Here is a 27,066-nt window from a genome sequence, read left to right on the forward strand (position 1 = left end):
TATATATTACACAATAACTATCCTTAGCATAGAGATATTAACTTATTTAAATATGGGAAATAATAAAGAAAAGGCGTAAGAAGTATAACATGTATGTAGGGAAAACAATTTTTTAATATCAATTGCAGACTTACATACAGAATAGAATCTTAGAATAGATACGAGGAACTTTTATTATTAAGTAATATAATAAATTCATTTTCAGCAAAATAATATTTTTATTTATACCTTACATTTAACACAAACAAATCATCCATTCATCTAGTGGTCTACAACAGGAAATAAGTTTAATAAAAAAACTTAAGAACAATTGTAAAATACGTTATCTTCCTTTAATAGTACTAACTCTTAATTGTGTGTCATTATCAAGATACTACTATTACTTGTCTGGTGAAGAGAAAAATGCAAAAGAGCACTAATAACAAGGATTTGTTATAGTAGGTATAAAGCTCGTTGAAGAAGTATGTTGGGTTCTTAAGAATTGTTCTTAATAATTCATCATAAAAATTTAAAAATAGTAGCAATCGTAAGGGATTATTTCAGTGAATTGTGACGTCCTACGATAGGGCGCGCCACTGAACATTGATTATTACCGTTTAAGTATTTGCTACTAAACCTCTCACTCCACAGATGGCAGCTCTAGCGCTCTCTTCAGACATACATTAATTTACAGTATTGTGTTATCTGCTGTAAATCAATTCAAAGACAATACGCGTCACACCTTACAGAATCAGACACATTGATTTCATTACTTATCGAGGAGATTCTGTATCTGGACATGATATTTTATTTGCTTATAAAAACTGCGAATTTTCTGACTTCTCCTGACGCCGTATACTGACTTTCCATTCCTGGGGATCTTTTCTCTGCAAATCCCTGACTGTAGGGATTGCCCACCTCAGCCACAGGAGTCCGATCACCGTACATATAGCAATCAGCACATAGTAACCGTCCACATAAGTCTCACATTCCCCAGCACATTCCTGTAAAAGAATATCAATAATTAAAATCTTCCATTTCCCATTATCTATTATCTGAAAAATCGAATAGGTTTTTTTCTTCTATGAACAGAAGAGACATAAGTATAAGAGTATAGATAACTATACCTTTGTCCATTTTGAATTAGAGCAAGTGTTTTCAGGATCAGTGGAGCACTGACTGAATGTGAGGGGATCCACCAGAAGAAGGACCAGTGAATGAGGCCAAGCCATTCCCAGATTGGACAAAGTAGCCAGGAGTGTCATGTAGGTACTTCCCAGGGTTGGGTCACTCGTACGGGCATAGAATGCTATCCTCGTCGCCTTCATGAAGTACGAAGCCATCTGGACAAATAACGGTTTAGGAGATAACGTAATGGTTCGTGACTTAAGTATTGACCTCAATTCTTGTAAAACACCAGATGAAGTTTTATATACGCACTTTTTAGACATATGACATCTATTCCAGGAAACATATTCCATTGGATTAAAAGGAATCATTCCAAATACTGAACAGAATTACTGAGTAACCGTTAGACAAGTATATTTTACATAATTATATATCAATGAACTAAGAACTTACCTGAGGGCATCCATAGATAAATATCAGTAAACCGTAAAAATAGAGAGGAACGTCTTGTCCTACGAGCATCAGGGGAGCTGCCCAGATGAAGGCAGATACAACCAAGTTGAAAGCTAATCTAGACACAAAAAGTAAGCCATTGTATTCATAGCATCTATAGCAATTAAAATAGGATGTATTGCATGTTGCATATAGCATGTTGTCATTTAATATTGCATAAAGGCTGGTCCATATATTATTGTATACACTAATGATAATTATATTATAGCAGCAAAAATTTCAGTATGGTAATAAATGGCTATACTTCCATCGTTCTTTTTTATAATAATGAATCCCTAATTTTACTACTCTTCTCTGAACAAAGCCCATTTTCTAAATTTGACGTTCAAACTCTCAGAAAGTAAAAGTCAAGAAACGTTTGCTCAGCTCGGGTGCATAAAAAATTCTAACAATAATTAACACGTTCACAGCTCATAGTAAGAGGATTACTGTGTTGTGTGTTCCAACATTAGACACTGCGCCATACGGTAGGGATACACACAAGTAATCTCTGGATGTTTTACATGTTGCAACGATATTTCATGAGGTGTAGTAAAAATATGAATAATAATTTAGAACTGTCTGATAACGTTTACTGTATGTGTTTAAAATAAAAACTACATCTTGTTTAGACAATAATCTCGAATGTAAGTTTAATATTTCATATACGAATGGAGTGATGAGACAAACCTTTTCTGTATATTCAGTGTTTTAATATCTATGGTCTTTTAGTAGACTCCAGCCTCCTACAATATTAATCAAGATTGGATGATTTTAAGCTTAACTTGAATACTAATACGCAATGCTCTGATGCATTGGGAATATCCCTGGGAATGACCTAATCAGTAAAATTTTGCTGCTGTAGATGTCCTTATGTGAGAGCTGAAGCAATCTTAATGCCAATTGATTCTTCTAATCTTGCTAAAATATTAATAATTTGAAGGGTTGGTTACAACTTCATATTTTAAAAGCCACTCTGATTTACCTTTAACTGTTGTTTCACGTAGAATACAAACAGTTCTTCAACTTGTAGTACGTATTTAGCCATCGCAGCCCATAGGAAACACCTGTGTTGAGTATTATGTTTAGTGCATTTAAGAATAAAATATTTTAGCATAGGTACTTACTTTTACACTAACGAAACTTCCCTTTAAAATTTGGTTGGTTTAAAACATATGCGCAATTTTGATGACCACACAGTTGATAATTTAATTTCAGAAATGTCTAAATGTCTTTCGCTTGATGTAATCTTCTGAGAAGTCTAACCAATAAAATTTAATCTTTGATCACATATGTGACTTTCAATGCAATTCCGTCTGACACAAATTGACCCGCAGCTCTGGGTGTACGTCCCTAGAGAAACTGACAGACCATTACTTATTGCAAAGATAAAGTACTGCAACTCTTCCGCATGTCATGTTATGTATGATTATGTTTGCTAGGACACATTTAAAACTTGAAACCTATTGTTTTATGGCTGGCTATTCTCTTTTATTTCTTTACAGATAGTTACGTTTATCAAAGAAAATGAAGAATGTAAAGGTTGTTATGAACCTCAAATACCAATAGCATTACTTACACTCATCATTAACAAGATTAATCACATTACACGAACAATAGTATAATATCCTACTCATATACAGGGTGTTTAATTAGTTAATACCCAATAAAAGCTGTATGTTGGGTTAAAGAAGAAGAACACAAAAGCCAAAGAGGCCAAAAACCTTTACCGGATCTCGAAAACAGACTTCGGGAAGAGTTTACAAACATTCCAGCACACATGCTATAAGCCTTAGAGGCAGAGATCCGGCGGCGGCTGGAGAAATGTGTTTGAAACACTGAAATATATATTGAACTCTATTTGAATAGTTTATAGGGCAAGAATATTATGAATTAAGCTTTCTTGTTATTCCAGTCTGAATTTTTAGTAGAAAATATAAAATATTTTATTTTAAACATGATGGAAATTGATTTATCAAATTCCCTGTACAACCAAGAGATGTATAAAATTTAACATCTCAATACTAATAAAAAGAGTATGTTTCCACCAAAATGCCAAAAGAATTTAATCCTTTATTATTTTTATTTTCAATAGTATTTAATTTTAAATTAATCGAATCGCTTAAGCCGTATATGCTTTAAGATATTCTCATAGTGTGTACCTGAAGGGGTATATTTTTGTGAAGACCTCCATCGATTTTTCGCTTGTCATGCGTTTGCTGAAGAAAAGAAGCAGTGAAAGTTTAATAGGGATGATAATTGTTGTGGCCAGCGAAAACTTCTCCCTGTTTAGGCCCGCTCTCACCAGCTTGAGCCAAGAGATGGAGTCACATGCACTGAAACTGACCTGTCACATGGCTTTAGTCAGATAATACCCATAGCGAGTGCTGAGAAAAAGAAAGAACTTTGCAACAATAAAAGTGTATCTTATCCATAAAATTGTATAAACATTACTGTTAGGTTGTTAACCATAGTTTACTCTAATATTTCATTATAATATCTTCAAACTTTTATAACCACCTTACATTCATTGTTAGCAGGAATATTAAAAATGATTTCATTGCTGGGAGACGTATGATCTGTATCAGTTTCTTGTAAGTCTCCAGAATTCCCAAGGTCGGCTCTTCGTCAGCGGGCGGCGTCGCTTCGCTCTTGAACAGCATCACAAGTGTCGTTGTCGTTAGGAACACCCAGCCGAAGTAGTGCAGGAAACCTTGAGAAGGAGCACAGCAGGATAATTCAGGTAATGCAGACAACTTCTAGTAATTTATCATTTCATTTAAGAAAGTTCAAAAATGTTACTTTCAATACAGCCAGAAACTTAAATTATTTAACGTAGCCTTGGCATAGAGAAGTGTGTAGTTTTGCAATTTTATTTTAAGGACATTTTACGGGTACAAATGAAGAAAGTATATTCAACAACCTAATTCGTAAAACTTTAATGAGAATTTATCCAGGGCTTGAAATGAGATGACTTTTTTTACAACTTAACAAAAATTATTTGTTGAGCAAAATAATAATCTGTTAAGTTTATACTCAATAATTATTTTGAATGTACCATGTAACAGTTTGAGACAAATAAATGAGCCTACAATTGACCTATGCCCTTAACTAACGAGCCAATTATGTTTTATTTCATTGTTGATATCAATGACCGTATTTGCCTGCAGCTCAGAGGTTTAAGATTGGATGTTTGGAGGAGAATTGAAGGTGTCATAAAATTTAAAATTATATACAAAGTGTTTTCTCTATCAATATTCTCAGATATTATTTTTTGAAATAAGACAAAAATATCATTTTCAAATCTTATAAACTCAATAATTATCCAAATAGATGCCATTTGTTTCTTTCACTTATTTTTTTTTTATTTAGGAAGGACTTGCCTTAATACATTGGGAATTTGTATATAACTTTACAAAATAAATGCTTAATAACAGAAAAATTATACTTTTTGAGCTTTATTTTCAAAATGGCGACTTCATAAAATCTTTAAACTAAAATTAATATCTTAAAAATCAAATATAATGAAAATTTCACAGTTATTACATTTCAGTTAGAAAGTTAAAAATACAACGATAACGATCTTAAGCAAATCTGTTGCAAAATGTGGGAGATAATGCACTGTAAAAAACTGAGTACTAAAAAATATCCACTTTCATTATGTAATCACTGTTTGTGAGCAAAAACAATCAGCTGTTTTTATTTTACTGCTCTAATCAACTGATTATAACATTTCATTGTTGGACTGTGGATTTCCAAATATCCTTACCTATTGCAGGATTTAGGTTTATAGTGACTGAAAGAAAACACACTAAAAAATATTATATTCAAAATAGCACTTTATTTACATAGGACTTGTAATGAATTTACAACATCTTTTATATCATTAGAGAATGCAAAATTTGAATTTAAAGAGCAATTTCTGCTGTCAGATGAACGGTTTCAGTCCAATATTTCAACAGCCAGTTTGATGACACATCTAGTATCGTGTCAGTAGAGTTAGCCTAACATTTCTAAATTCCATTTTTATTTTCTGCTTTAATAACAGGACGTAATGTAATGATTCAATCTGATTTATATAAAGTTATTATTTTTTTACATTAAACACATTTTTATTTTCACAAGCTTTAAAAAATGAAATTTACATGCCGTAGTAGGTAAGGATATTATAACTATAGTTCAACAATTTATTGTTATAATCAGTAGATTAAATCAACAAAAACAAAAAATTTGATTATCGTGGCTCACAAACAGTGCTTTTACACAACGACAGTGAATATTGTTAGGTAATCGGTTTTTTAAAAGCTCACTATCACTATCTCTTATGCTTCTCAATTAATTTTCTTGAACTTAGTATCAGAAAAAGTGGGGGCCTCTTCGGGTAAATCTTTCAAAAGTTTTAATTTGATATTTTGGTTTTTCTTTGGTCCAGAAATAATACCTGAAAATAGGAGTTCCCTAGAGAAAAGATTCCAGAAACATCTTGTTGTGCTATTTTCATATTTACATAATCTTAGACATCATATTGCTTAAGTCTCTCGGAATATTGAATCAACAATCTGTATTATGCTATACGGACAAAGCGGAAATCACTATTTCTTCTTAAAGTTACTTTAAAAATCTTATGTCAACAGCCATACTAACTGGAGAGAGTGAGGACGCCATAAGGCAGAGGCTCGGACCGCAGGTAGGCGTTACAGAAGTCTGCAGACTCCAGAGACATGAAGACGAAGAAGCCCAAGAATATACCGGCCGTCTGCCCTACACTGCCGCAAGTAGCAGCGTAACCGATGTTTTCCCTGTTAGATAGAGCATAGCGTAGTTGTATGTTTTGGATATTCATTTGAGGTAAAAAATTTTTACAAATAATAAACTGTATAATTTTATGTTATTTGGCAAATATTTACTTAGAAGGTCGCCGTTTACATGTTTATAAAAACCAACTAAATATTTGAATGATAAATAAAAATAATAATTCGTTCATTCAAGAAAAAGAATTTCTACAGCAGTCGACTTTGCATTTTTTTATTCCCAAAACACAATTTCACAAATCAAAAAGCACAGAATTTTCAGCACAGTCTTATCATGTATTTTAATACTAAAGATACATCATTTGATAAGATGACAGACTTTATTACAATTTTGCCATGAATGTAAGTTACGCAAACGGAATGTACTGTTTTGAGAACGGATTCAATTCCTTTGGATTACAAAAATCACAGTTATTATGTTTAGTAAGCTCAAAGTAACGAACTCGCCATTGTAAAACTTGGGAACAAAACGAGCTATTCGTCAACAGTTCTCGAGAATGCACTGCAGAAACAAGAGCAATCACAAGAACCATAGATCATTTTAATTCCCATTAAATGAGCATTATTCAAAAATAGTGTACTCACCAAGAAATTAAATGTCTTGGAGGAAAATATCTCTGCCTTATTGATTTATAGAGTTCTGAGCTAAAAGCCTAGACAACTCTATCTTTCAGACTATAGGTAGTTTATTGATAATGAGGACATGTGAGTTCATTTTTATGATCTGGTATTATATTTATAAAGAATACAAATCTACCTGAGCCTAAATAACCTGCCAAATCGGATTATTTTGCACTGAAATTATCTGACTTACTAGTTTCAGCTCACCTGTAAGCCAAGCTCTTTAAGTTCTTTGAGATTAAGGTCATCAAATTTTGTAATTCGTTAGTGAACCTAAAAAGGTAAGCCTTTTTAATTATTTTAGACAAAGACATTAATATAACATCAAATTGCAAACAACATTCATTTAGTTTGATTTTTTTTAGTTTTATCTAACATAAGGTTGTTAAATTATAGCTACTGAATGAAGATTTAATTTTTAGCAAGTTCTAACCTGTTTCGAGGTTTTAAGGTTATTCATCTCTAAACTACATGCCGTATGAAAGCAACAAAGAGAGAATCAACTCTACGCTAGTTGTCTAAGGTTACATGGGATAAAAACTGACAGTACAATGTCACATCTATTTGGATAAGATAACATTATTTAAATTTCATTCTTAAATAATGTTCCTCACGTTTTTACCGACATTTTATGCAAATAAAATATTAAAACTTTCATAGCATTGTTGTATGCAATAAAAATAATAAAACGGATTAATAACAAAACCAACCACAGTCAGTACTTTTACTTTCCTTCCTCAAGGTCATGCATGCCACGGGTAACAGTAACCTGCTTACAAGTCTTACCTTGCATTCCAACATTGTGTTATAGTATATATTTATCTGAAATAATGTCTGGCAACTGTGGCAAGTGTAACATGACTGTCAATGGTCAGGAAGGTGTGAAATGTTCTATGATATGTGGTCTATCATTTTACATTTAGAATTTAATAAATAACAATTTTAAACCACGCTGAGCCATAAAGGACGTTTTCTGACATGTTTAAAACAAACCAGAGCAAATCATCCTCTTCAGTGACTCATCAAACAGTCTTCATTGGAGAACACTGAACGAAGTAAAGAATAATATTGTCAATACAGGATTCTGAGGCTGCATAGTATTTTATTATTTTCTCTGTGTGTTTGCATTTACTAACAACTTTTCTGTTCCTATTCTTTATATATCTTGTCTTTGCAGAGAGCTTTAGCTAATGACAAAGAACAGGATGTGTTCCTCTTAGGTTAACCTTTGACTTTGGCCTAAATTAACTCAATGGGATTGAGATCTGGATATTAGTTTCGTAAGTCGTAAGATACCATGACCCTCCAGTTGAATAGTTTCGTCAAAGACGTACCGTGCATGTCTTGATCTATATAGCTGCACATGTTTATACAGTTTAATCAAAAACATGTCGTCGCTGAATGGTACTCCGTTTTATGAAAGCCACGCCTTCATATCTTACTTCATACTCTCTGAAGTTAGAGGCTTTTCAATTTGTTTCTTGTCGTAGGGTGCGATATCGACGAATTGTACTGAATTTGATTCAAATTTCGGCAACACTTTCGACACATGTAATCCTTTATTTGAGAAATCCGACCAAGTTTGGCCCGATAAGTGAGACGAGAGCATATAAGAACCGTTTTATTTAATTATTGGGCGTCCTTGCTCCCTGTAATGTTTCAATGCTCTCAAATATGTTATACTGTGCTCTCGGATTTCTGTTTTTATTTCAATTAATAATAGCTTATTGTTTGCTGTCCTTCGCCAAGTAAACCCCAGGTTAAAGTATCTATACACTTTACACTTTTCTCACAGTAAGTTTATTTTTTCCCGTAGCGCCTCCCTTAATAGATTTGTAGTCGGTATTCGATGTTCTTCAATGTGAAACATGTACTCTAATCTTCTCACTGTACATTTATCGAGGTAATCTAAATAAGTAACTCTTCTACGTATTTATCGGGTTTTTTGGTATAACTTGTCTCACACTGATTAGAAACCTTCAATTTTTTAAGCTCACCGTTAATTTGAGTCACAACTCGCTGTGATACACCAGTTGCTGCAGCGGTTTTCTGACGAGCCTTCGACAACGGATTATTACCAGTTTGATGGTCTGCCTCTTCATTCATAAATTTTTTAAAATTACTCACGGTTTCGCGGGCCTGACTAGTAATTATTCTACCTTTGACTTTCGACTTTAACTCATCAGACATTGTCTGTGAAAACAATGTTCAAAAAACCACTACATTCAGCACCGTCAAACAACAGACTGAGTTTAGTGAATGAGATGATTTAATTGCGTCAATACGATTCTAAGAAATGAGACTGTCGTCGATGTGTCTTAGAAAACGATTTCGGGAGTGCAAACCCAAAAATTCGGAAGAAATTAATGGATTTTAAATGTGGATGATTCAACGTTGCTATAGGCACTTTTTAGAACCACTAACTAAATTTGAATTTATCCTTTGAGATAGAATTTTTTTCCAACAAATCTAGAGTTGTCAAAGGTTATTCCTGTCTTCAAAAAGGGAGATCCTTGCCTGACCAGCAATTATCGACCAATTTAAATCTTGCCTATATTCAGTAAAATGTTTGAAAAATTTTTACTGAACAGATTGTTAAATTTTGTGGAACGGTATACTATATTTTCACCTAGCCAGTTTGGCTTCCGAAATCATGTTTCCACAATGGATGCAATAAAGAAGTTTGTGGATCTGATAGCCGAGGACTTTGATAGACAAGAGTATTCACTTAGTGTCTTCTTAGATCTATCCAAGACCTTCGACTGCGGCCATCATGCTACACCATTCTGTGTGAGCTTGAACATTGCAGTATTAGGGTACTGCCACACATGTAAATGAAGTCTTTTCTTGAAGGCAGATTTCAGTGTGTCCAAATTGAAAACTCAATCTCACCTAAAGTAAGAATGGACAGTGTGGTCCCTCAGGGATTCGTTCTTGGTCCTGCTCTCTTTTTGATTAACGCTAACAATTTGAACTATACTATTCATAGTTGTAACTTTGTAATTATTCTAAACTTGTTCAATACGCAGACGACACGACTCTCTATCTGAGATCTAAGTCACAAAATGACTTAAAGAGTCAATACAGTGATAATATTAATATACTATTACGTAAATTAATCTGTAGAAAATCTCAATATTTACTGGTTGAAAAGACTAAATATTCTAATGAATAATTCAAAAAATAATGTTTCAAGGTGTCTAGGTTTGCAAATAATATCATGGAATCAAATATTTTTACAAGATAAAATTACACAATGAAGCATATTAACCAGTCAGAGAGAATATATCCCTACCTCTTGAGCATAGTGAGAGCCCAACCGTCCAGTGCCACATCCTGATTGGCTGCCAGAGCCGTCAGCACCAAGAAGAACACTGTGAGGAGAATTATACGAGGTCCTGCAGGATCGTCTATCCAGGAATCAGCGCGATACGATAGACACAGCATTGAGATACCGATGAGGAACTGAATAAGGTTATCGCTTGTTAGCGTGGATAGGTTCAATTGCAGAAATTTCAAGGTTGTGACCTATAACCTATAGAGAGTGTTCACACTACATTTACATTATTGTTCCATAAAACAAACGTAGCCAAAGACTAGAAGTAAGTAGTTGTATATATCTTTTCTTTTATATTCTGTCTCCTAGTATGTTCTGATTATTAAGAAACGTATTTACAAAATAATCAATTAAATGTAACCAAACTGGTTTAAACTCCTAGCATTGATAGGATCTATCCATAGCAATATTGACTGAATCTGGTCAACTTAAATTTTCATTTATGATAGTTATGTTTACACACTATGCTGGAAAGAATAATTTGGGTACAAAATACTGATTCATATTTTTAACTCTTTTCATTACTTCAGAATTTGATTTCCAACAAAACTATCTTTTCTTACGATTTTTTTCTTTCTTAAGGGAAAGTATTCTTTAGATTTTTTTAAAACTACATGTTGTTTTTATAAACTTCAAATTTGATCTTGACCTATAGAAGCTGAGGGTTCCAGGAACTTTAAGAGGTTTGGGACTTTCAAAGGCTGGGACTATTCGGAGGCCGGTAGAACCTAGAGACTGAGTGCCCCTAGATTACAAGAGCAGCCACAGGTAGGATGTCTTAGGAGATGAAAGCTCACAGAGGCCGAGATCTACCAGGTGCGTGGTGTTATGAACTTCCAAAGACCGAGAGGTGCCAGAGACCTACAGGTGTCAGAGGCTAAGCGCTCTTAGAGGAGGAAAGATACTAGAAACCATCATAGGCTGAGAGCTCCCAAAGACTAGAAACTGTCAGTGATCGATACCATGAAAAGGCCGGTACTTGCCAGTGGTCTGGAGTTCAGAGAAATTGATTAATTCCAGAAGTTGGAGGTATTATACAATGAGGGGTTGGTAGAGTATTATAAAGATAAGAAATGGCGCTTGAGATGTGGAAGGTTGGACCAATAGATTTTTAAAGCTGGTTTAACCATCGTGTTAATAAAGACCTGCATTATCGTGAGCTTTCTACGACCGTTAACTCTCAGATATTGGAAGTTACAGTAGCCGGGGAGCTCCTACAGCCTACTAGAAGTCAGGGGCTCCTAGAGCCTAACAGCTCTAGGAGCCTGAGAAGTCGGAAAACCAAGGGCGTAACAAAATCCAGAAGCTCTACCTATATTAAGTCTATATTAAATCATTAATTAGTACAATGTTTGTAAATTTTTTAAATAGATAGTTTATTTTAGAATTTCTATACGAAACTATCCATTGTGAATTAAGAACAATGTTATTACTTTTCTAATACTTCTGATTGATGGTTTGCACCGTTAAAATTAAACTTGTATAATTAAAATTGACTCTATAAATTGTTGGCAGAATTTACCTGAGTAGGAACAAGCCAAGATTTCCGGCGGCCGAATCTGTTGGAGTACACAGCGTCTACTATTGGGGCCCAAAGGAGTTTCACGCTGAACGGCCATGTGTTTATACTGAAGATCGCCTGGAAACAACAAAGAGTGAGATATTATAACAGTTTTGTATAACACTACTGTATATGGATTTATAAGTGGATAAATAGTGTTCATTATATTTTCACTGTAAATTACCAAAAATTACAATTTTAGATGTATGGAAATTATATTTATTTAATTATTATTTAGAAATTTTATGTAATTTCAAATATCCGCTAATTGAACTTCCATTATTTTACTCTATACCATATGGATATAGGACCAAATTCAATAAGGCCAATATAAAATTTTGGACAAATTTGTAGAATAAACTTGATGCAATGTTAAAATCTACTCATATAAAACTATGTGTGTTTGATAGGAGTGTGTACTGACCTGATCATTGTAACTGACACCTTTACTCTGTAGGATCATAGGTACTGCATCCCCTAGACCCAGGGGTATACCTTGTAGCAGGTACAGGAACATGAGTAGACACACATTTGCCCGGTCTCCTTCCAGAGAAGCGCTCTTCTTGCAGGGCGGTTGAGCAGTCTGGAACGTACACCGTGGAGTTTTTATCAATCGAACTTGAAAAACAAGAGGTTCTGAAAATTTCAACGTCTCTTCTGTAAAATAAGGTAGAATTGAGAGTTGAAAGGTTACATGAAAATTACTTTAACGAGACCATTATCGTCCTAAGGGCTATAGGATTTTCTTTCCTATACTCTGAAATTTGATCCAACGAATCTTTTAGTACGTGCCTCAAAAATTCAATAATAATATTTATTTCAAACTCAATGATTTACTCGTATGTTATACCATAAAAATTATTTCAAGACTACTTGCTTGTACCTGAACCTCTCTTCACTGACACTTCCTTCGTAAAAGGAAAGGACCAAAAAATTATTAATTGAAACAATATTACTAAAGTAACTATAAAATTTTTAAAAAGGGCTATTTTTTATCAATTGCTATTTAAATCAATTTAGATAATACCAGCTCCTATACAACAATTTGTGACCGAAATATGTACCAAATCGAAATACACAGTAGTAAATTGGAGAAATTCAAACAAAATAACTATTTGCACATGCAAGAACAATTCAACTAAGTTACTACCATCTTGTAATACTAATGAATAATTTTAAAATATCTAATTACAATCGAGTAAAAAAGAAGTGAAATCAACATATTATATTAAATTGTTCCTCATCGCATTGCCTACAGGGTGAGATAAATTAGGTTATTTGCTTACAGACTATGCCGTTTGCACGGTGACAGCATTATGTGCTTTTTTATTAGATCTGCCTTAAAAATAACGATTGAGTTTCACTAAAGCAAACCTTAAGATGTTCCAAACGGTACCAAACGTGACAGGTTTCTTAAAGTTATATTTGCTCCCCACTACCTACGTATGTTTCATGTTATTAAATAGTTCATTAAGTCGTTTAATTTATCAAAGCAAAGTACACTTCGATAGTACATGACAAAAACAAAGACATGAAATGTATGATTCCCCTTTTAGTGATTTTTCACATTGACAAAATATGTAGCCTACACATCATTTCCAACCAAGAATGAATTCCTTCCAAATATGACAAAAAGACGATAGATCACTTGCAATCCGAAGAATTTGTCTTAAGCAAATCTCTGTGAACTATTGGCCTTAAATTAAGGCAATACTGTATCTGTCTTAACTTAACGCTTATGGAAATTTGGACGAAGAATTTTTTCTGTGTCGGGTATGGATCACTCGGACTCAACTCTACAGAATCAGACAGTTCTGGGTATAGCCAAAAGCTTCAAGCACTACTGCACATGGAATATTGAAACATGGGTATTTTCTGTAACATTAAATTATTTTAATTCTGAAGCCTCCATTTACGGGTTCATTTTACGTTTTACAGCTATTAGATACTTCAAACTCCACCTTTTCCTAAGTCCCTAAACTATCTGGTCTGGTTTATATGTACACGATGGGAGTATATAAGGTGGGAGCTCATGGGACTTAAGCCCCCAACTAAGTTTGAAAAACAAGCAGTAGATAGTTTTAAGCTAGAACATAATTATGAGGTCTTAACGCTTAATAATATTCCTGATCCCCTATTTCTTGGGGGTATTTTATGCTTCCTAAACCACCCTGTGCGTCAACCCTCTCCACCTAAAATAAATTTCTATATACGCCACTGTTATTTTGGATGTCCTAGGCTGACTAAGTCTCCTAATCCAATGTTACCTGTAAGTAGAGAGCCTACCAGTCTGTAACTTGAATAGCCCTATTGAATTTCCTGACACAATAGCATTTTCATCTAAATATACTTTAGAATATTGTATACTGCGTGCTTCGCTTCTTCACATTTCCAGCAACACAGGTGGAACTAATGGAATAGATAACAGCAATTTTATAAGGTATAGTATACTTGTATTATAGCCGCTGGCACTTAAAACACTGGCCTCGGTGTGATTCCCCAGTACACTGGATAGGATACGGACCTTGTAGAGTAATCATTTGAATAGAGGTAATCTTGAACCATAAGCAAATGCAGTCAACCAACCACCCTCGTTTCTCGTACAACATCACAACGTTATTAGTAACCACCTGCAGTTTGATAGTGAATCTGTGTCACGTGACAAACACTTTCCGATAAATAAAGCAATAAATATTTGTTTCAAAAAGTTATAAATCCAAATGTTTTTTCATGTATATACTTGATGGAAAGTAGTTTATTAGCTCGTGAACGAAATTAAAACTACCACAAACCCTGCCACCAAGGGATTAGCCATCCATGTTATGGATTGACTTCGATTCTTCCTAAGTACTCTTGTCGAGCATCTCTCACGCAGATACGTTGTGGACCCTGGTTTTCACAGTGATGCACAAGTAGATTCCCAGCCGAACCAAAATCCTTGGCTCTGGCAACTGTTGTAACACCCGACAATGGTAACTTTTACAACCTACCTCGCATATACCGTATTAGGTGGTAGCTGGAAAGAAGACGCCTAACCGCTGTTATGTATTGTATAGTTGCATAGCCCACAGAGCACATCTTTCGATATCCTCAAATATCCCCGAAGCAATCATACGACAAGTAATTTTTGCTTGCTAAATTATAAGTTGCTAAATTGTGATAAATACAAGGCGGGAACAAATTTTCAAGAGCTAATATGGAAAGATTTGACATTATTTTCAATCAAAATATAGTTTAAATCCTTCTTGATCCTTCAATATTGATTCGAATTTAATTTTATCGTACAGGTAACCCCATATGATAAATTAGGGTTCTATATCCACCCACTGAGAATACAACGTTAGTAAATGAGAGTTCGTGGCCTCTGGGTACATCAGGACTAAACTCCCAAAGTCAGGAAGCTCCAGGTATCTGGGAGCCACTAACATTTGGGAGCTTTCTAGCTATATGAGCTCCCAGTCTTTAAAATACCCCAAGCAAATAAAATTCCTGACTTCCGTGAATTACATTCTGGTAAATTTTAGCTATGTGATTCACCATAATTAACCAGCACTTGTTTCACTAAATTCCCATGCCAATTCTTTCTATACTCCTTGAATGTTTAAGAAATATAGAATAAATCTGACTGTAAATTCCCTCAAGGGTAAAAATAAAATATTCATAAAACAATAAAAATTGCAAAGAGTTAATACAACAGGTTTCTCTAACTACATGCTCATCACCAGTCACATGCTTGATTCCTTGTCATTTCGAATAATCTAAGAAAACCTTATTAAGAGATAATTTGTGTGGTAAGAGATTAAATAAAACTTTTTTTCACCTAAAAAGACAGATACTTTTTAAAAAGCAAAGATATACAGCATATAGAGAAAATAATTAATATTAATTTCAACATTTTTTCGATTTTGGCACAATATTTTCCTTCACTCAACGCTTCTATATTAGAACAAAAACGTATGACCTTTTTACTAATAGTCAATAAACTGTGGACATTTTATTTCCTAATTATTAAAATAAACTCTGCAAAAAGTATAGAAACTCTCTTTCATTCCAAAGACAAATAAAACTCTACGAGTATGTTCGTTTACGTGGATCACACTCCTACTTCAACACTATTTAAAAATACTAGTTTGACACTAGAGGAAAGGATATTTTAATAGGCCTTAGCTTTTATTTATATACTCCATGCAAGCCCTCAACCTCATTGCTCACCAGATCCTGTTTGACTAATCCACTTTGCAACAATAATAATAAACAACAGGATTTACATTACATTATTGTATTAGATTTTACGTTAGGATTATTTTCAATATTGATTTATTATTGTTTGCAAAAACATAAAACCCAATATACAAATTTAGGTTCTAAAATACATAACATAGTAGCAGTTACCTCTCCAGCCAGGATTTCTTGTTCCGGTATACTCATGATTTAGCTGGTACAACGCTGTGGATGTAAAAGTCAAAATTAAATAATCGACTGATACCTAACCGAACAATACAGTTAGTCTTACTAAAAATTTAAAAACTAAAGCAAGTTAAAAAATAGATTTTTGCCTATTAAAAATCTGCAAGTTAATACACCATCACTACAGGTTTCAGTTTTTTTTATTCTTAGTTATTAATCTTTGATTTAATGAATTAATGTAGTGCTGTTTAAACGCGCAAACGTTTGAAAATTAATCTATTTAAATTGAATAACATAAATCCTATTTACTAAGACTTTGAATAAGCTTCGGTTAATTATCCAAAATATACCGTAATACCTCTATTTTTATCCCTATCATAGTGGTTATTATGATTTTTGTATCACACCTTTTATTAATATAAAATAATCAAAAAACGAGTAAAATGTAATTAAATCGCCATACTGTGAGTGAATTTAAATTAATTTTATTACAATGCACGGAAGTTATTAGAATGACTTTGTTGCAATAGCAAACTTTTAATAATTATCTTTACTAAAAACATTGATCTTATTTCTTTCAAAACAAATAATAATTTGATCCCAACAGAACCATAACTGAATAAGTTTCCTTCGAAACTTCTCATGATTCATATAGTTTCATTTATTAATCTACTCTACTTAAACTATTTTATAAAAATGCAATTGATATTAATTTTAAACTACGAATACAGTATCAAAGTTTCCGATTTGAGTGATTACTTCAATATTTTTATGCTATATTCCTTTAAAATGTGAATTCTTCAGTATAGTACCATCTTTTATAAATTGTTTCTGTAATATATATTCTGAAAAATCAAAGTTAATTCCAAATTGAAATAACATTTTAATCACAGTTATTTAAGTATGTCGATTTACTGAATACGTTATGCTCCCATACCTGGTAGAAGCTGGTAAGTTTTCTATCAGGTGTCGGTTGAGGTGAGACTAAACATTCCCGTAATTTCACGTGAGATAACCATCACAAGACATTAAGCACACAAGGCATTAGGCATTTTTGTAGAATCAAGCATTTGAGACAAATATTGCGTAATGGGATTACCGTGTTCAACAAAGAGATAATGACGTTGTTTTCCACTCAGAAGATTCGTTAGAGGCCAATGCTACTGTTTTGAAAAACAAATCTTATAGGAATTATTTTAAAGTCTATTGTTTCATGAAATTAAAAAAAAATATAGGCTATATATAACTAGTTTTGTAATTGTTAAAAATTTGATATTAATTTTGACACTTTTCTAATATGACTCCGTTGTGTACGGAAAATATATGTAACATGCAATATTTTCCGTACTATTATAGTATTTTCATGACTAGTAACGGAAAATAATCGTGTTTACGAATGAGACGAAGTCAATATAGAAAGACCAATTAAGCCGCCAAAGACACTTTTGCTCCGTGTGGTGAATAACGGTTCATCATGCGAGAAAAAAAATTCAAACCTACACGTTTTGTTGAATTTTTATTACATAATAACTCAGCATAGACATATTATCAGGTTTACTGTGTTACGAGTACTATAGCACTGTTTCTTCATTGCTTTATGCATTATATTTTATTTAATAGATAGTAATTATTCCTAAGTTAAATAAATTTATTCCCTTAATAATAGCAACTTAACATAAGTTTGAGGATGAAAATTACCTTCATTTTAAAATTGTTATAAATTTTAATAATTTAAAAAATTATATTCCTGGAAAATGCAAAAAAATCACAAAAGAAATATAGTTTCGGATGCAGTACACATTTTATGATTCCTGAGACAAAGAAATCAATTTGTTTAAACATAGGAAATATTATGAAGGAAGGACTATGAATAACTTGTCTGTTTAATGAAATAACATCATATTCACATACAAATTGCAAAATAACATAAACCTTATTATTTGAATACATACAAAGTTTTACTAAAAATTAATGTGATAATAAGCACCTAATATATTACATTCACTTTTAAAATATACATGTTACGCATACACATTACATTGGTATTTAATGCTTACATAACAGCAAATAAGGTTAATGACAAAATTTTAAATCACAGTTATGTATAACAATAAATCATCTACTTTTAAATATATAACAATAAAATTATATCGCTATTACTTTCCTGTATAAATTATAAAAAATCTCTTTCATAACAATAGATTCGATAGCTGTACAGCTGATTGAAAACACGCTGTGTTACAAGGTCTTTCAAATCTGTTAGTATCCCTCTAATACAACCCAGCAGGGATCACTTCTGGATGGTTTATACCAACTAGGTGAACCCACCACTGAGCACAGCGAAAACCGATGTGCCACTTCAATGTGGGCAACCTTATGGATGTCCAGTAGCGGCACATCACTAACCGCAAATGTTGAGATTCTGGGGTTCATGGGCAATTCGATAGGTCTAGTCTACTGTGGGAGATGACTGTTGGAGTTGGTGGGGTTTGTTCCCTAACCTCAGAGGTTCCTGTTAACCTCAACTAGGGTGTGCCACCCCCTGCCTACTTTGACTGGAGAGGCTGGTTCAGAGCTGGCCTCCCTTTCTTCCGGGGAGACATGACTTTGAGATGTAGTGCCTTAATTCTTCCTCATGGATCTCAACAGGAAGCGGCACTCTCCCTAACCTTACCCATCCTGAATATCCTGTCACTCCGGAAGCAGCGCAAAGGTTCTTACAGGACTAAGTGCAATTTATAAGCTTCTTGTCCTAAGAGAACAACAAATCCCTCTAATACTATGTTTATTGTAGTGAACTTTCAAAGTATTCAACAGTCATAATTCCATAAAATTGACGGCTGTTGCTTCCCTGGTTTTTAGAATCGCTTTAGCGCAATGTAATAAATACCTATGATAGTACTAATTATAATGTAGAAGTACACCACACCACGTTTAGCTTAAAAAGCACCGCTAAGGTTACATGCAAAATTTTACACATATATAGCTCATTTAATTTTCTAGAAGTCCTGCGAACAGATAGGCAAGGATACAATTATAAATAAAATAATATTTTACATCCTCCCGACAAGCAATAGAGAAATTGTGCTATTTTATGAGTGACAGTCAGCAATGACACTCGGCCTTATTCCATGGTTAGACATGCATCATCATAGAACTCAATCTTATTATCTCAACCAAAGTTTAACATTCACTACAGTTTCTTATATCTTATTTTTATTCTATCAATGTATAGCGTTTTTAAAGCTACATTGGTTTATTTTTTAATTAAAACTTAAATTAAATGAAAATATTGGGAACGAAATATTGGGATTTAATTTAAAATAAGGTTGTGAAAAGTCAGGGTAAAAACGAACATGTAATCTTTTGGCAAGTCAGTACTGGTAGTTTTAAATTGTTAGGAAGACGGTTGTCTGCCTTGAATTGATTAGAACTTGTCTAGTTACGGCTATTGTTCTCCTTGTTTGATACAGCTGGACCATAAGAGAACACCGCGGATGTCCAGCAGAATTGCTTGGAGGGACGGAGTAATAAGCTTCAACTCATAATTTTCGCTCTTCTTTTGGTAATTTTCGTGAATTAAGTGTATTACAGTGCGCCGTGTTTCTTAATTTTTTTCCGCGAGGGATTTTGAGGTAAGCAACAAATTTTATTGAAATAGTCTTCCAGATCTGATATTAAATTAATTTTTTTGACTTTTTTATAGGAAAAAATTAAATTCATAGAAACTACAGAGCAATCTGAATAACTGATTCTCGATGAACAATAGAGCACAATAGAATCATACAAGTTTAATTTTGGTTCATACTTGCAAGAAAAGGGAATTAAAATTGAACTTAGTTAATAACTTTAATTGAAAGTTGGTAATTTAGTAATTTATTAATATTTAACTGGAACTGTTTTATTGTGAATTATTAATTGGTAATTAATTGAACTTTAATAATTGTTTGAGAAAGTTGTAATCTCAATTGCAAAGACTTGAAATTTAAGGTTCAACTAGTGAAAAGAGAAGTTTATATTTAATTTTTGAATTGTGAGAAGTGAACATTTTTATTTTATTTATTTCCAAGTTGTATTTGATTTTTATTTTTAAACTTTATTATTGTATTTTAGAAGGGAGCTCTGATTTTAGTTTGATATTTATTTCATTAATATTTTTTTATTTCTTCCCAAAGGAACTTTTAAATTTACTAAACGGTTTGTCAATTCTTTGTGGAAAATAGAGTGATGAAAATTCTGAAACGTCGAACTTATTAATTTGCCATTTTAAAATAAATCCATTGTTTTTATTTACAACTGTGATTTTTATTTTAGACAAACCAGATAATATTTAATAGTTAACAATTTAGTAATAAATTGTACTGAATATTCACTCGGAACTTACTAATCAAAAAATATTTTATATCGTCTTGGATGGCTCATTGATAATTTAAATATTAATATTCTGGAATATTAACATCTACAATCCAAGTCGTTATACAATGAAAGTGTCATTTATTAAAATCCTTATGGTTTTATACATCTAGTTTTCAAATTCATTTATTCAGCTATTTTCTCGTTTCTATACCTTCTACACATAAAAAGGATGTAAAAAATTTTCGATAACGTTCAGCCAAACCCCATGAAGTGACTTGCACCATCATCGAACTCAGTGTTCCGCAAATATAAATGAAGATCACGAAACATTTCACATTTGTAGGTCACTAATTCGAAATATAGTTTGGACAGACAGACAGACAGACAGACAAAAATGAAATTCTACCAGCTTCGCCAAAGCTCAGCCAAACACAAGAAATAAATCCTTGACATGGACTCAAGCTGAGATTCGGGGAAGTATTTCTGTTACTTCTGAGGTCTCACTCTAGTGCTGAGCCAAATAACTTTTATTTTTACTGTTCAAATATTTGTTAACACTCACTCCACAAGTAGTTCAAACGCTCACAATTAACGTGCCTCAATTTATAGCACTGGATGAGTTATTTTTTGTGTATCTAATACAATAAAAGGTAATACATAACGTCATAATCAATTCACAATGTAAAAAGTATCACAGTTTACAGAGTCAGTCATATTGTGTTACATTACATATCAAGTACATTTTGCATCACAGTGTGGGTTTTCATGTATTTATAAGAACTGCGACTTTTCTGACTTCTCCTGGCGTCTTGAACTGACTTTCCACTCTTCGAAGTCTTTATTCTGCAGTTCCCTGACGGTAGGGATTGCCCACCTCAGCCACAGGAGTCCAAAGACCGTACATATAGCAATCAGCACGTAGTAACCGTCCAAATAGGTCTCACATTCCCCTGCACATTCCTGTAAAAAAATTTTATTAATTTAATTTTCCATTTTCAGTTTATTTTTTCTGCAGTTTTGCGAAATATATCAATTACAACCTCATGAGTCTAAATACTACATATGGCGTTCATGTGGGAAAAGGGTTTAGTTTGGAATATGATTCAATTGGTGAAAATAAACTATAAATTTTTTCTGGAATACTTTTTTTACCTTATTTGTTATAGACGGGCGGTAAATAACAGAATAAACACATGTTTACTCTTCTTGCATAATCTAGAGTTCACTCAATAAAAAGCAAAATTGCTCTTTGACCGAAGTGGATATTTTTTATAAAAGTACACATTTACTTTCTTGGACGGGATAAAAAGTTAAACGTTACAACGGCTCCGAAAGTAATCATACTGCAAGTAGATGACATTTCCCGAAATAAGTCGTTTTTTGACGTAAGAAGATATTCCATACGTACGTATTTGTGTTTCATAGCGATCATAGCGACAGTGCAAACGCTATTATGGCACCTACAATATCTTAAAAAAATGAAAATGGACGGAAATGTTGGTGTTGGCGAAAGTAGATTTTTCATATCCACTGATACGAGATTTTCTTTATCAGGCCAAATCGCAAACACCAATACAATACTAAAATACCGGAAGTAGTCGCTTTTTCATCAAGATATACTTTTATGAATGACGTATATTTTTAATGAACTAACAATGAAGGCGCTACTACGGCTCCGGATGTAGATTGCAAAAACCGGAATTTTGAGCAAGGTAGACTTTTCAGACTGCCGTATTTACTTGATCGGGGTAGCAACTAATACGTGACTGGGATATTGGAAATAACTTAGACCGGAAGAAGATTAAAAGGGCCGAAAGTAGACACATTTTTACTAAGTATACTTTCCAGACCTACTGTGTCTTTATACCGTTTGATCAACAAGGCAAGAAGGTATACTCTATAATGGCATGTGAAATATAATTGATTCGAGAAAGAAATTATTTTCCACAGCCTAAAGCTGAAAATAGATCCAATAGCATTTTTATAGGTTTTTAATCTCTGAAATAATGCTTACCGTCAACATGTCTACTTTCGATTTAAAATTGTTATAGGGTTACATCATAAGTGTTTTCACTGAGATTACTACGACGCGCTTAGTTTTCCTCTATTATAGCTTATACTATTTAAAGTGTTAGTGAAATATTTGAAATATTGATTCAAATGGTATGGAATGTTGCAGAGAAATTTGTATATTCCCTTGATACTCATAAAAACTTCCGAGTTCAGAAAACCAAAACATTCTTCTTTAGCCTTGAAGTCCAATTATTGTGGAGTAGATTAGGTGTTTTGAATATCTTTAAGTGACCATCAGCTATTTCAGGATTATATTATCACTAGATAAAGGAATACAACATTTTCCAATATATAATTTTTTATTTTGTGCAAGGCCTTTCTGAATCAAAGATTCCATCATCAGGCACTTCACAAATTTCACTCTATATTTCAGGATTGTTTATTAAAAATGACATGCTCATGAAGCACACAATATCCAATATGAAATCACATGGAAGGTCGCAGATAACTGATATTTGAATATATCGAGGGTCTACTAATGGTGGCAATCAGTATATAGCTCAGCCAGTAAGGTATTAAGAATTTGTGTTTTACTATTTATTGTGTTGACAACCTTTCATCGTCTCATCGATTTGCTTTACAATTTTTAAAAGGCCGTATTTTGATACGCTTATCAATAGATTTTTTTCTTTCAACAGGATTTCACAACCTAATAGAACATACAAACCTTAAAAATTGCAACGCCATAACTTCAACTCATATATAGAGAGAGAAACAACACTAAATAAATCAGACCGAGGCGTTCGAAAAGCCGTTTTTTTTGTTTTCCCTATATATAGACAGACACCGATTATACAACTGTTAGCACATAGTTAACGGGAACTTTAGCCAAACATTCCCTTGCAACAGTCCTGTAAAGGAATTCCTTTAGATTAAGCTGCCGCATTACGGACATATCATCTGCATTCCAGGAGGATAGAGACCCTCATTATAGACTCAATGGTCCTAGCACTGCACACACAGGAGTTATTAAATAGTTACCATTCACGTATGTCCTTACATTTCACTAAACAATTCGTAAAGTTACTTTATTAATATTTTTCTTTCCTCACCTAACGAAGTTAGATATTTGAGGAAAGAGACCCCTCATTATAGATTAAATGGTCCTAGCAATATAGTTACAGTATTTAATAAATATTTACCATTCACATATGTCCTTACATTTTACTAAACAGTACGTAAAGTAACTTTATTAATATTTCTCACCTAACGAAGTTATTTAGATCACTTGGGTTCCAAAAAACTGTGGCCAGAATTTAAAAACATTATGTATTAATAAATTTGCTCACTATCACTGTAATTAGGATTAACCAAGACATTATTTTAATAAGTCAGTTTCATTAAAAAATCAGTGAGTTGTCATTGTTTATGAACATTTATTTAAATATTGGAAGTGTCCTTTGTACTCAACACAGGTTAATGCCCGTGCAGCGATCAAATGATTTTAAAATATCACAACTATAATAAGTTTAGTTAAAACTGTATGTACCGAGTATTTTAAGTCCATTTATAATCTGTAATAAAATACTCTATCAAAGATAATTATTTTCTTCATTCTACAAATTAATTATGAAACGGTAATCAATAACAGGTACCACAATATGTCAATTTTGCATTACATTAAAAGATTAGTGTAGGCTATAGGTTACATTGAATTGTTTCAGGAATTAATGGGTTTTCAATCTAAAAATCTGAAAATGTATCATTGTAAATTTATTTGTATCTAAGAATATAAAACAGCATTACTAGGTAAGTATGATGTATACTCTGAATCAACAATATAAATGTAGATAATTAGATAATACAAAATTAATTGGCTACATTAATTGTACTATTCATGAGATTTATTTTATTTGTTTGAAGTGACAATCAAACGAGGATCAAGCCAGTCAATCTGGTTGAATTAAAAGAATGTCCGCTATCCATTCGACTAAAATAACCGACTATTGAAAGAAGTAACTGATCGTATAGTCGGTTATAACATCCGTTTTTACTATTGAAAATTGGCCGTAGCAATCCTACTATTCATGAGATTTATTTTATTTGTTTGAAGTGACAATCAAACGAGGATCAAGCCAGTCAATCTGGTTGAACAGGAAGAATGAGTTGGTTATGCATTCTACTAAAATAACCGACCAGCAAATGAAATAACTGAATGGTTAGTCGATGTATTGTTCGTTCGGTTATTCCATCATTATGAACCATATCGTGCATATGCTCTTATCGCCTAGTGCTGCGACCTGTTGAGATTCAACTCATCTAAAATGTGAAGTTACGCCGGGCTGCAGCACAATCCTACTGTTTCTGTTTCCTCAAGTTACGTTATTGTCTATAAAATTCTGTTTAACATGCATTTTTTAGTATTAAACATTTGTTGTCCAAGATACGTCTAGAATTTCAATTAATTAATACGTATCCCACACCAGTAGCCCATCAAAAATTTCCTTTCCAGTTATATTTTCAATTTTAGCTATGTCAACTATTCTTCAATATTGTAGTAAATAAGTTTTAAACAATGTCATCAATTATGGACACCAAAATTCTACACTTATAAATGTATTATTAAATATGTGTATGAGGTAATAGTCATTGAGTTTTAAAAGTATAATTTTACTTATAAAAAGTATTTGAAATGTTTATAAATTTTTCATCATAAAACTACATATAAAAATGATTGTGAAATTTGTAGATATAGAATACAAAACTCAATGTGTGATTGAGTTTTTTTGTAATATTATATGACCCACTATTATTTTAATTATGGAATTGGTTGCATCAATTCTGGTTTTAAAGGAAACAAGCTAGTTCTGATTGCCAATTTACATTGTGATAACATACAACCTGGATTTTCCTTTATTATAAATTTATATTTACTAGAATTCCTAAAACAGAAATCGATCGTTAACCACTATTTTGACACCCTTTCATTTAGACCTCCACCAAAATAGTCACCTTCAGACAAAGGTTTAAATACAAAACACGATGCTCATATTTGCATAAATAATAGTTTTCATCGTCATACAACTAAATTAAAGGAATGCAAGTCACCAAATCACGGGTCTCTACACAAAAACCTGACGCTAAACGTAGACGTAATGTAGATTCCTAGACTGCTGTGTCTGATATATTCTTGTGGTGAAAATAGATAATATGTGACTATTCCTGACAAAAACCGTAACAACGCACATAGCATTGCATGAAAGGAGGAAAAAAGGATTTTGGCACATCCCGTATTGTTGGATATTACCTTTTGACGTAAAATAAAAAATTATTAAATAACAAACTTGAGCAGTATAACTGTTATTGGCTAAGCGTTAGTGAGTGGCTGGAAACATTTCATTAATGTCAGTCTCACTGCATATCTCGAAAACAAACAGACTTATAGAATTTATCATGAAATCAAACCTGTATCTCTATAGACAAGAATGAGTTATATCTTGGTACATACAATACATTACCTGAATGATTGTCGTAACCCACGTAACTACTAATAACCTGTTCTCACCTATAGATGGTATGTGTTTTACCAATATAAAAGTTAAATCAGATTTTGTTTTCAAACGTCCAACCGCATCACTATTCTTAAAATTAGAATAAATCTCTAAAGGTACCTTTGTCAATTTCGAACTGGAGCAGGTGTTTTCCACATCTGAGGAGCATTGCTTGAACGTGAGAGGATCCACCAGCAGAAGAACGAGTGAGTTGGGCCAAGTAAAGCCCAGGTTGGACAAGGTGTTCATGAGTGTCATGTAGGTACCTCCTAGGGCTGGGTCACTCACGTGGGCGTAGAACGCCATCCTGGTCACCATCATGAAGTATGATGCCATCTGTTCATAATAGGATATTTTAGCATATAATATAAAGCTTCATGATTTAAACGTACTATCAAAAGCCATTGAATGATTATTTGGACTATTATAGGAAAATAGCAATAGTTATGCAGAGTGTAAGGATATTCCGTGTAGTTAAAATAAGTAATTAAAACAAAAGTTAACTTTTTAAACAGTTTTTTATAAATGTATGAATAAAATTGAAAACATACCTGAGGACACCCGTAGGTAAATATCACCAAAGCATAGAAGTAGGGGGGAACGTCTCTTCCTGTCAACATGTGAGGTGCAGCCCATATAAAGGCAGGTACAATCAAGTTGAAAGCCAACCTATATAAAATAATAAGTTATTTTTCATTAAGTTCATCTATACCCCTAATCAATTTAAATGAAATTCATACCATTCCTTGAATAAATGACGGAAGTTAATTATTGATTCGTTGTCTTTTCTCAGACTCATCAAATAAAACT

The 27,066-nt window shown here is 33.0% G+C and overlaps 2 protein-coding genes across 3 annotated transcripts in view; both read right to left on the minus strand.

Annotated features, from left to right (window-relative positions):
* Positions 1-194: 194 nt before the first annotated feature.
* On the minus strand, positions 195-17,371 carry LOC124366230 (acetyl-coenzyme A transporter 1-like). Of its 2 annotated transcripts, XM_046822621.1 has the most exons (11): positions 17,274-17,333; positions 16,322-16,375; positions 12,354-12,512; positions 11,891-12,007; positions 10,327-10,496; positions 6,244-6,398; positions 4,125-4,312; positions 3,762-3,946; positions 1,561-1,678; positions 1,107-1,322; positions 195-983 (listed from the first exon to the last, which is right to left on the minus strand). In XM_046822621.1, the coding sequence occupies exons 2-11, from the start codon at positions 16,355-16,357 to the stop codon at positions 795-797; spliced, it is 1,533 nt and encodes a 510-aa protein (XP_046678577.1). In that variant the 5' UTR covers positions 16,358-16,375; positions 17,274-17,333; the 3' UTR covers positions 195-794. The 2 variants fall into 2 exon arrangements, with proteins under 2 accessions (XP_046678577.1, XP_046678578.1); XM_046822622.1 differs by lacking the exon at positions 16,322-16,375 and having other exon boundaries at positions 17,274-17,371.
* Positions 17,372-21,346: 3,975 nt separating this feature from the next.
* Positions 21,347-27,066, minus strand: part of LOC124366231 (acetyl-coenzyme A transporter 1-like) — a 30,433-nt gene continuing 24,713 nt past the window's right edge. Inside the window, exons 9-11 of the mRNA XM_046822623.1 lie at positions 26,808-26,925; positions 26,377-26,592; positions 21,347-21,652 (exon numbers count right to left, since the gene is read on the minus strand). Of these exons, the coding sequence (XP_046678579.1) occupies positions 21,464-21,652; positions 26,377-26,592; positions 26,808-26,925 (523 nt within the window). The 3' untranslated portion in view covers positions 21,347-21,463. The remainder of the gene's footprint in view (positions 21,653-26,376; positions 26,593-26,807; positions 26,926-27,066) is intronic.

This window comes from Homalodisca vitripennis, chromosome 7 (assembly GCF_021130785.1).
Source record: "Homalodisca vitripennis isolate AUS2020 chromosome 7, UT_GWSS_2.1, whole genome shotgun sequence".
NCBI lineage: Eukaryota > Metazoa > Arthropoda > Insecta > Hemiptera > Cicadellidae > Homalodisca > Homalodisca vitripennis.